Source organism: Ipomoea triloba, chromosome 13, assembly GCF_003576645.1.
Source record: "Ipomoea triloba cultivar NCNSP0323 chromosome 13, ASM357664v1".
Taxonomy (NCBI): Eukaryota; Viridiplantae; Streptophyta; class Magnoliopsida; order Solanales; family Convolvulaceae; genus Ipomoea; species Ipomoea triloba.
Genome location: NC_044928.1, coordinates 30038772 through 30049634, shown reverse-complemented (window position 1 = coordinate 30049634; position 10863 = coordinate 30038772). Strand labels below are relative to the sequence as shown.

Sequence of the window (10863 nt, the reverse complement as noted above, 5' to 3'; positions counted from 1 at the left end):
TGAGTTCGTTATACACGTGTCTTTTTTAACCTATAATAAAAAGGTTATTGTAGAATTGTCATGATAGCCTTTTTCAAATAAAAAAGTTTGGAATTGATATTTTCATTTTGGTGAACTATTGTAGATAAAAGTCCCACAATTGGATGTCCTTCTATATGAAGGCAATAAGGAAACTGAGTAATGAGAAGTTAAGCACAAGTTGCACTATCACTCGAGTATACTTGAGCTAAATCGACAATTAAGCAAGTGGATAGTATGAACATGTGTTGAATATGCCAAGACCATATTGTAGCAATAAACGAATTACAAAATGGTCAATAAAAAAGATTGAAAAATGATGGACTAGGACTATGGCACCCATTACCTTGATGCAATATGAAGATCCACATATGGGAGAATATACTACACATGAAGTGGAATTCTAATATACCAATGTTATTCTCATAGTCGGTGGATAGCCCATGGAGGTCAAACTCCACTCTCGCAACAGCTTAATCCCATTAGAATAATTTATCAAACACATAGCATGCAAGTCTCGTTTATCTCTTAACAGTTAAGTCAAAAACAAAACAAACTAAATTAACCAATTTAGAAACATCATGGTTGAATCAACATCATCCTATAAATAAATTGCTTGAATGTCTTGTAGGGTATTAATAGTAAAACTTCATATTTTTCTTATGTTGAGAAAGTTATTATGGATTTTGTTTAGCTTTGAGTAAGTTAACGACAAATGTTAAGGTATGTCATGTTAAAAGGTTAGTGAACCATGTATCTCATATTCTAAACAAAGTTTACAAGCTCACAATTTGATTCAAAAATGTAGACCTCTCACTACCTTGGTGATTAATCTGCTAAGACCTTCAACCACAAAAACGAAAAGATATGGTAATGAAGAGTTTCTTTAACGTAGGCCCCTATGAGGAGTAATGTGTCTAACTTCACCTCTATCTTTCAGAATAAAGTAATCCATTGTGGTGATGCACTCCATAATCAAATTCACCTAGTGAGGATTGAAACCTAGTTCAATCATAATTCTCTTTACAAACATCCGATATACTCGATCATAAGCCTTGCTCATGTCCATCTTATAAGTCACATATCCCTCTTTACCTTGACTCTTTATTTTTAAGGAAATGGTCAACCTCAAAAGCAACTAGGACATTATCATAAATGGATCTTCCCAGGACAAATGCAGTTTGGTGCTCATATATAAGGTCATCCAATAGGCAATAAGGATCTCATCCTGTTAGCTACAAATTTTGTCAAGATTTTGTAAATAGATTAGCATTACAAAGTGCAATAGGTCTCAAATCCTCCATAATTTATGATTTAGCCTTTTATGGAATTAAGACAATATTAGTGACATTCAACCCAAGGGCAGCTGCAAGAAGATAGAAACATATTGCACAATTTAGCAATCTCATATCCTAGATATATTTGAGAAAGATTGATAAAAACTTGGATTGAATCCATTTGGTCCGGAGGGCTTTGTCTGTATGCATGCTGAATATTGCTACTTTGGGCTCTTCCAATGTAATAACTTTGGTAAGATTCATATGTTGTTGCTATGTTACACTAGGGGTGAAGCAATCCAGAAAAACGACCATGTTACCAAACGATGAAAATAAGAGATAAGAGATTTGCGAAATAGTCAAGAATTCATTATGATAGTCCTTGCCCTTTACACACCCAACCACCAACAAAGTTATTGAGTTTGTCTACCTGGTTATTTCTCTTCCTTTTTGCGGGTTGCATTATGGAAAAATTTGGAGTTGGTGTCACCTCTCTTATACCATAAAAGTTGGGCACTTTGACTTCATATGGAGCATGTAATCATTAATTTGGGGTTGAAAGTTCCGAGTGATATACCTACCCTAGTTCCATAGTTCACAGGTGCACACATCCAATATGTTAATTAAAGGTAATACAATAATAAAATTCTAGATTTTGCACACTATTTTTCTACACTGACTTTCACAGAGCCAAATATTCTCAAACTTGAACTTCTTTATAGTTCTGGTTCTTCGCGATGGATATGGCCAGACTACTAGTGGCAGATGGTCACTCCATGGGGCGTCAAATGAGGTGGCCTTGGCTTCACCAAATAAATCAACCCAGGAATCTGAGATGAGGATCCGATCGAGCTTCTCCCAAACCTAGTTAACTGAACCTTTGCCCCTCTTTCAAGTAACTCGGTCACTGTCAAATTCCAAATCTCCTAAGCCGCTACTCTCCATCGTTTCATTGAAGTCATTACACAACCACTGAGAATGGGGATAACACCCTCACTTTTCATTCGCACTCCGCAGATCATTGAAATCACCCATTAATACCCATAGTAACAAACTGAGAGTAGATAAATGCTTCAAGAGAGAGCCCATGAATCACATATCCATATAGACCAGTAAACTTCCATGGAGGGGGGAGTCAACATTCATCCATTCTTTCTTTTGATCCATTCATTTGTCCTATTTTTAATTTTTGAGTTTTAAAATTCTATGCTCTATGCTTTCTCATATTTTGACCGACAAAATCTCAAATTTTACACTCCAATCTTTAAACCTTCATCTTAGGCCCAATTCACACATCTAAAAACCCTCTTCTTTCTCTACTTAAGTCTCTAATTGACACATAATAGAAATTTTAATTGAATAAATTTTGCATAGTGAAAAAGATGTAATCCATAAAACCTATACAATAATTATGGTAACCTACACGGCTACACATTACTCAGACCTTCCTTCCACAGACACACGCAGGGGCGATATATATATATAAATAGTAAAATGGATTGAAATTAATTTATATATTTTCATTTCCGCCTTTGCTCTTCTTCTCCTTCTTTGGCCTCTCAAATCTCTCTATTTTTTCTTTCTCACTACAGCTTCCTCTTCATCCGTTCACCATTGACAAAGCTCCCTTTTTGCTTAAGGTCTGCGCTTTTACCTGATCTGATTATCTTTGCATCCACTCGTGATTCTCTTTTCTTTCTGCTTTAGGTTTTGCCTTTTGGATGTGAGTATTTCTGGCAATTCCTAGTTTCTAATGTTTTTGTTGGAATTTGGGATTTTGAATTCACACCCTGTTGCCTAAGTTTCATTTAATTTATGGGAGTTTTACCCGATTCAGGATTCAATTGATGAACTTTTTAATTTATTTAATTTGATGAACTGTGGAGTTTGATTCTATCCCTTGGTAGACATGTATATATGTATGTACTTTCCATTTAGTGTTTAAGGTAAAATTTCTAAGGGTTTATTGGGAATCACTGGACTTTGATGATGAATTTATAGTTTGAGTTCTGAATCTATGAATAGGATTGTAAAATGTGGTGGGAGTGTGTTTGGACTTCATAATGAATAGTTTTTTCCCACCTCAACTAGGACTTAGTTGACTATAATAATAAGTTTAAATAGGCACATGTACAGAAATTTGGATATGTTTACTATGGAGCTCAGAGAGTTGTGTCTGCTCCACCTTTTAGGTATGGATTTACTGCACTTAGATTTTATGCGGACCTATGTTTCTCAATTTCTAATGGGGTCTGATAACTTTGTGGCGAAACAGGTGTAGTTGGTGAAATTTTGTGGGAGTTGTGGAGAGGGAAATGGCTACAATTGATACTGAGGAGGCTGGAGTGGGAAGATCATTGGAGGGAGTATCAAGTGAGCAGCAGCGGTGCCAGTTTGGTGAAGCACTGGCTGAGTGGAGGTCTTCTGAACAAGTTGAAAATGGAATTCCATCAACATCACCTCCTTTCTGGGACAGTGACGGTGACGATGAAGGTGGTAGTACTTGTATCTTGTCTCAATTATCCATGTTCATATTTATTGCATTGGAAGATTCTGATTCTACTTTCCACTGTTTATCTCATACACTCAAGATTTTAATTTACAAAAGAGTTTTCTGCTAATATTATATGTTTTGAAAATTTTAATCCTGGAAAATATTTTATGTTTTCTGCTAAATATCCATTCATCATGCAAACCTACTGTATTGAATTGGCAATAGTACTCAATCATCTCTAAGACTCTAAGATTTTGATCAAGTTCACCAATCACCAGATACTGCTCATTAGGATCTAATCTCATTGTTGTTTTGAGATTTGTTTTCTAAGTGTTAACTAGTCTGTCTTCTCCAGAGTAGTATGGTTCTGGGTATTATCATCTGATAAATGCCAATGAATGCTTACTGGACTTTTGGGGGCAGTGTATTGGTTTCGTATTCTCCCTCGTCCTTGTGTGCTGGTTCTATCATCTATGCTTTATTTGGTGAGGGATTGGTTAATCTTCAAATACATCATCCTCTTATTTACTGACTTCTAGGACCTAAACCTTCTGAGCTGTTTGGAAAGTATACGTGGAAGATTGATAAATTTTCACAAATTAACAAGAGAGAACTTCGGAGTAATGCATTTGAGGTTGGCGGCTACAAATGGTATGGTATTTTATAACAAAAGCACTGTTAAGCATGTGTCTTTAATTGTTGCGCAATCATAGTGCTTATTTGTGGAGCTGTCATTTCTACTGGTTGTATACAGTTACTTTTGTTCTATATTTTTCTAGATGTTCATGTTTGCCATTATCATGTCTTGATCTGGAACATCATGCATCCCATAGTGGTATAATTTCTGATGGGATCTTCTTTCAGTTTGTAAATGTTGTATCAGATTAGCAGATTATATCTTTAATAGTGCCAAATTTTGGCTGCATAGTATTGTTTCCGCTTGAATGATCAGATGTTTTGTTTTATATCCCATATATTTGTTGTTTTGTTTCTTTTCACTGGTGCAATTTCAATGTGCTGAAAGTTAAGCACTTAAGCAGAAAATTTTCAGACTGGTAAAGTACAAATTTGTGTTTGAGATGTTATTTCGTTAATGTGGTAGGAGTCCCTAAGTTAAATGATTATTTCATATTCATTTTCTGAATCAACTCGTGGTGGCAGGTATATTTTGATTTATCCCCAGGGCTGTGATGTCTGCAATCATCTCTCTCTTTTTCTTTGTGTGGCTAATCATGACAAGCTTCTTCCAGGTTGACTATATTGTTAATTCATATTGATCTGCCTTTATTCATAAATGTTGTCTGTTATTTGTTTTTTATACTCTTTTCTCCAAATTGATAAATGCAGGGTGGAGTCATTTTGCACAGTTCACAATAGCTGTAGTTAATAAAGATCCAAAGAAGTCCAAATATTCAGGTTAGTGAGTTTGAATAGTTCCTTGATCACTTTCTTATGGCTCTGTTGATCTTTAGTTTTAAAATTCCCTTATGAATATCTGCAGATACTTTACATCGTTTCTGGAAGAAAGAGCATGATTGGGGCTGGAAAAAATTTATGGAACTATCAAAAGTGTTGGATGGGTTTATTGATGCTGATACACTAATAATTAAGGCTCAAGTCCAAGTTATCAGGTCTTTAAGCCTTAAATTTTATTATCACTCCATTGTTGTATTTACCTTTTGATTATAAGGGTGCATTCTATTTCTGCAGACAAATGTTGACATTGTCTTTGTAATGTTGTCAATCATTCTTGTTATTTAGGGTATAGTTTTAAATTAGAAAATTTGATTGATGTCTTGAGGTGCTCACTAGCAATATATCACATATGGATAGCTTTTTATGTATATGAAGTGATATTATAAGATATATGACGATGCACATTAACTGAATCTTAACTGCTGTTTTCAGGGAGAGAGCCGATCGTCCCTTTCGGTGCCTTGACTATCAATATCGCCGAGAGCTTGTTAGGGTATATTTAACAAATGTTGAACAAATCTGCCGACGTTTTGTTGAAGAACGGCGAGGCAAGCTTGGGAAATTGATAGAGGATAAAGCCAGATGGTCAAGGTAGAGGTTCTTTCTCTTTAATTATTAATACCTTTTTGTTTTATTATTACTATTACAAAATTAGTATGGCTACTACTTACTATTATTGTTGTTTATATTATTAGTATTATTGTTGTTTTATCTGTTTATGTGTACTTTTCCAATGGAAGATTACTTCTTGACACTTTTGATGTCCATAGTACCGTAGCTTCTTTGGCCTTGGAATTATATTAGCTTTATGAAACTTAGGTTAAGCCATTTTGCGAAGTTTAATGAGTTTCTCTTCCTATTTTATTTTAGCTTCTGTGCTTTCTGGCTGGGGATGGACCAAAATTCCAGGCGCCGGATGTCCAAAGAAAAATCAGATGCAATATTGAAAGTTATTGTGAAGCACTTCTTCGTAGAAAAAGAAGTAACATCTACTTTGGTCATGGATTCTTTATACAGTGGACTTAAGGCTCTAGAAGGTCAGTACAAGGCTAAGAAAGGTAATGGTAAACATTTAGATGTAGAGGAACAATCTATTCCTATAATTCGGATGGAGAAAGACATGTTTGTTTTGGTGGAGGATGTGCTTCTATTGCTCGAGAGGGCTGCCTTGGAGCAGCTGCCTCCAAAGGATGAGAAAGGTCCTCAGAATCGTATAAAGGTACATTGTAAATTGAGATGATTGAATACTGTTATGTTTTGTGCAAATAAGATCCATTTAAGTGTTTGTCTTGAGCTTTGTTTTTTGCTGCCTCAGATAGTCAGATGAGCATCTTAGTTGAAATCTGGCTATATTTGAATTTGCAAAAATAGTCAAAATGAAGGTGCTTTGTAAATTGTAATCTATTAACTCATCGTCTGGCAAATGCTGCATGTCTATCAAAAAGCCTCAAGCATTCTTTTCTATCCATTGCTTCTGGTTGCTTTCTGTACATTATTATATTTTTGTAGTGATATTCAGAAAATGCTACTCCATAATTTTACAGCTGACATATGATGTTATTTCAGGCAGAAAAGTTTCCATCCATATACCATAAACACAGATGAACTTCGTATGTTATATATTTAGTTTGTGTAGAATTGTATCCTTTGTGATCCCTGCAATCTATATTGCGTGGGAATGGAGGTATGGCGTGATATCTATATATATACTGGTTCAAATGTGGCGCCCTGTTCCCGTACGGCCGTGCGGATTGCACCACCATGTATGTACATATGCACCACCACGTGTTCAAAAATGCACAAATGCACCATATAAATGCAGCACACTCTGGTGCATTTCTGAACACGTGGTGGTGCATTTGTGCATACATAGTGGTGCAAGACCGCACGGGAAGCAGTGGCCGGATCAGATCTTGACCCTATATATATAGATTGTATGTATAGAGTTGTACCCATCATGAACCATGTAATCTATATAGGGTGGGGATGGAATTTTATAATGTTATATAGATTTTTGAAGAATGACATTGATTTTTTTTAAATTTTTTTTTGGCGGTGGGGTGTCAGGATGGTGCTTCTGGAGATGACTTCAATAAAGATTCCATTGAACGTGATGAAAGACGCCTTACTGACCTGGGTCGTAGGACCATTGAAATATTTGTCCTGGCACAAATTTTCAGGTAAACCATTATTAATTATTTCCTATCTCTGTTCTTCACCTTTGGTTGCAAAATTTCTTATTTTTTAATTTTCTCTTAGGTTATTGATTAAAGTTTGATGTTGTTGGTCGGACTTTCTGTTAGTTTTATTTCTTCTCTTGTGGAAATCCATTATTAGAACTTTCTGAAAGCCATTTAGCTTAACTGGACATAAATTTAAGCTCTGAAACTTGTCGAGCAAATTTTGTTTCACCCGGGTGTGTCAAGTTTTCTTTTAAAGTTTCGTGATGATCCAATTGTTTTATTTATTTTTATTTTTTTGTATGCAGTAAAATTGAGGTTGCATACCAGGAAGCTGTTGCTCTAAAGAGGCAAGAGGAACTCATCCGTGAAGAGGAGGCTGCATGGATGGCAGAAGGTGAGCAGAAATCAAAACGTGGAGCATCCGTGAAGGAAAAGAAATCAAAGAAAAAACAGGTTTTCTATTTGAATGCACCTTCATTTTGATGCTCTTCATTTTCGGGAGAATAGCGTAGTCTGCTTTGTTATTAGCAGCATAAATGTGTTGGGATTCAGCAATAGCCCATGAGAGGTGTTTTGTTTGAAACAAAACTTTATTGAATCACTGAAACGCGGATAAAAGTTCATCATTCCTTGTACTTCAGGGAAAGCAAAAGCGCAACAACCGCAAAGCTAAGGATAAGGGGAAGGATGAAAGGCACGATGTCACATTGCAAGACAAGACTTCAGAGGAACCAACTGGTGGTGAAGGAAAGGACATGAATGAGGAACCCGAAAGTGTACTTGACAAACGTGATACACTGGAAGAGGTTTCAGACATCTCGGATTCAGTAGACTGTGTTCCGGAAGTACTTAATCCCGATTCAGAAGACAGAGACGTGAGCCCTGTCAGTTGGGATACTGACACATCAGAAGTTCATCCTTCTACGGAAATGAGCTGCTGTGCATTGAGTGGCCTGTCACCAGAGCAAAATGGAATAGTTGGGCGTCAAATCCCTTCTGTGATCGATGACAGTTCTTCAACATGCTCCACAGACTCAAGCCGCTCAGTTGTTATGAATGGGCCTTACAGAGGGAACCTTTCAGACCATAAGAAACAGAAATCACCTAGCAAGTATGTCCTTTTTAATCATTGGCTAATTGCTGATGCAAACAACATAGATCTAATATTTTTGTATTTCAACTTACCAGAGGGAAGAACCGTCAGGGCAAGCCATCTTGTAATGCAGCTAAATGTGCTAATGATTCACAGAGTCAAATATTAGGCACTATTTCTGATGTGCGCCCACTGAGTGATACATCTGGAAGTTGCAGAACGGCTGGATCCGAGTCTCAAGCTACTGTTCTTTCTTCACATGAGCAGCTTGTTGTGAAGGTGGGTTGTCTTTTTCTTCTCCCAACCAGGATCATCATCATCATTATTATTATTATTATTATTATTATTATTATTATTATTATTATTTTGGGAATGAAGTATAGCACTTACCAATACCAAAAGGAAATGGTATGATAAAATTAAAAAAAGGTTTATTAGTTTCAATGGGAATGTCATTCCTGTAATTTCATTTTGCTGGCTCCTTTAGTGTATTTCTGTTCTAATAATCACAGAAATTGATGAGCTATAGTCTTGCTGTATTATAGGAAGTAGCAGTTCCACAGCAAAAGAAGCTCAATGTAGCTGATAAGGTGGGACCCTCGTCAGATAAGACAAGCGTGCAATGTTTTCCTAGGAGCCCTCCCAAGAACACATCGTCTACGTTTCAGTCAGAGTCAGAGTCGAAGACCTTGGGTTCTGCTGAGCCTTCTGTCAAGAGCCCATCAACCGAGAACTCCAAACTGAATGATAAATCTTCCAAACCCGTGAAATCAACTGAAGCTGCAGTTGCAGTTGCAGTTGCAAAGACTAGTGCCCACAGATCTGTTGATTTGAAAGCCATTGGAAAGCCTTCCACCCTCCAAGTTCCTATTGCTGCAGACAGGCCATTGACACGTCAAATTCCTTCCACCAATGAAAAGGCCTCTTCAAAACTAGTGCCTGTCACATCAAGACCCATGAGTGCGCCAATAGTCACCGGTCCTAGGCCAACTAACCCTGTTGTCTCCATGGTTCAGACAGCACCGCACCTGGCACGTTCAGTGAGTGCAGCTGGTCGGTTGGGCCCTGATCCTTCACCTACGACACAGAGTTATACTCCCCAGTCCTACCGAAATGCAATGATGGGTTCTCCTGCTACGGGAAATTCAGCTGGTTTTACTCAACCTCATTCTCCAAGCTCGGTGACGAATGCCTTGCAGTCATACCATCAACCTTCTACTCTGATTTCAGGGGCGATGTACATACCGCAGGTACCACAGGGGCCAGAACGAATAGAACATAGTCCAATTAGACCTAACTTTTCATATGGAATGGCGAATCACGAAGTGCTGCAGAATGGATCCCAATGGAATGAGTGCTCCCCCAAACGGGATAGCAGCAGGAGGATGTCCATGTCCCTTGACCATCCTTTAGTGAATGGCATTGGAAATCTCGATCCATACATGCCAGTTAACGGCAGATCTCATGATCATCTTCCGTCTCAGTTTCCAGCTGCATCCACATCAGAGCTCTCAGGCCGACAGCCCTACTGTGCATTTGCAGATGAATTCCCACATCTTGATATCATCAATGACCTACTGGACGACGAGCTTGGAATTGGGATGACTTCAGAACCGGATTCAAGATTTCAAAGTCTCAGCAACTGTTCTAACCATCAAACTCAGCAGTTCACCTTCCCAAGCGACACCGGTATGTTATCTGACATGGGTCCCTCAATGAGCTCTTGTAGGTTTGAACGGGCACAAAGTTATCATGATAACGGGTACCAGCACAGCTACTCTGTAGGCCTTTTCGAAGCTGTCAGGGACGTGATCCCACAGCCTAGCCCGCCAAGTTTTGCCAACGGCCAAATGGACGGGCTATTTCCCAACAACTGGCAAGTAGTTGGTCCCGACCCCTCGTACCTTGGAATGAGGAACATCGATAGTGATGCTGGCTACCCGTATCATGTTCCCGAATACTCAAATGTTGCACGTGGCGTCAACGCTTATGCAATGTTCCGGCCTTCAAACGGGCTGTGAAAGATGGCTGAAACGAAACTTCCCCGCAAAAATTGGCTGATGTCAGTTGTAATATTTACTTGAGCAAAGCTTCAGCCTTAGATTTGGAGTGACATTTTGTAAAGAGTGAGGTCTAGATCTCTAGATTTTTATTTTCTTTTTAATGATTATTTTTCAGTATATCTTTGGCTCTTTGCTATCAGCCCGATTAGGGTTTGCTGATCAAGAAGTTTGTGCTTATTTGCTATTCTCAGTGCTTAATTTATGCTTAATTTACTTATAAGACCGGACAAACATTATCCCCATGAGCGACGAGGGAAAT

General features: G+C 37.8%; 1 protein-coding gene across 3 annotated transcripts; it reads left to right on the top strand.

Moving 5' to 3' along the window:
• The first annotated feature begins 2799 nt into the window (after window positions 1–2799).
• Window positions 2800–10821, top strand: LOC116000976 (TNF receptor-associated factor homolog 1a). Of its 3 annotated transcripts, XM_031240855.1 has the most exons (14): window positions 2826–2935; window positions 3432–3487; window positions 3571–3788; window positions 4329–4440; window positions 4951–5039; window positions 5137–5205; window positions 5291–5420; window positions 5698–5856; window positions 6136–6484; window positions 7333–7445; window positions 7754–7901; window positions 8090–8559; window positions 8637–8820; window positions 9087–10821. In XM_031240855.1, the coding sequence occupies exons 3-14, from the start codon at window positions 3611–3613 to the stop codon at window positions 10560–10562; spliced, it is 3477 nt and encodes a 1158-aa protein (XP_031096715.1). In that variant the 5' UTR covers window positions 2826–2935; window positions 3432–3487; window positions 3571–3610; the 3' UTR covers window positions 10563–10821. The 3 variants fall into 3 exon arrangements, with proteins under 3 accessions (XP_031096714.1, XP_031096715.1, XP_031096716.1); XM_031240854.1 differs by lacking the exon at window positions 3432–3487 and having other exon boundaries at window positions 2800–2935; XM_031240856.1 differs by lacking the exon at window positions 3432–3487 and having other exon boundaries at window positions 2895–3018.
• The last annotated feature ends 42 nt before the right edge of the window (window positions 10822–10863 follow it).

Bases quoted from the DNA above. Each gene is read 5' to 3' on its own strand.
- LOC116000976 (XM_031240854.1), top strand. From the start codon at position 3,611: ATGGCTACAATTGATACTGAGGAGGCTGGAGTGGGAAGATCATTGGAG. The intron at 6,485-7,332 runs GTACATTGTAAA...GTGGGGTGTCAG, and splicing joins GTCCTCAGAATCGTATAAAG to GATGGTGCTTCTGGAGATGA. The intron at 8,560-8,636 runs GTATGTCCTTTT...TCAACTTACCAG, and splicing joins AAACAGAAATCACCTAGCAA to AGGGAAGAACCGTCAGGGCA.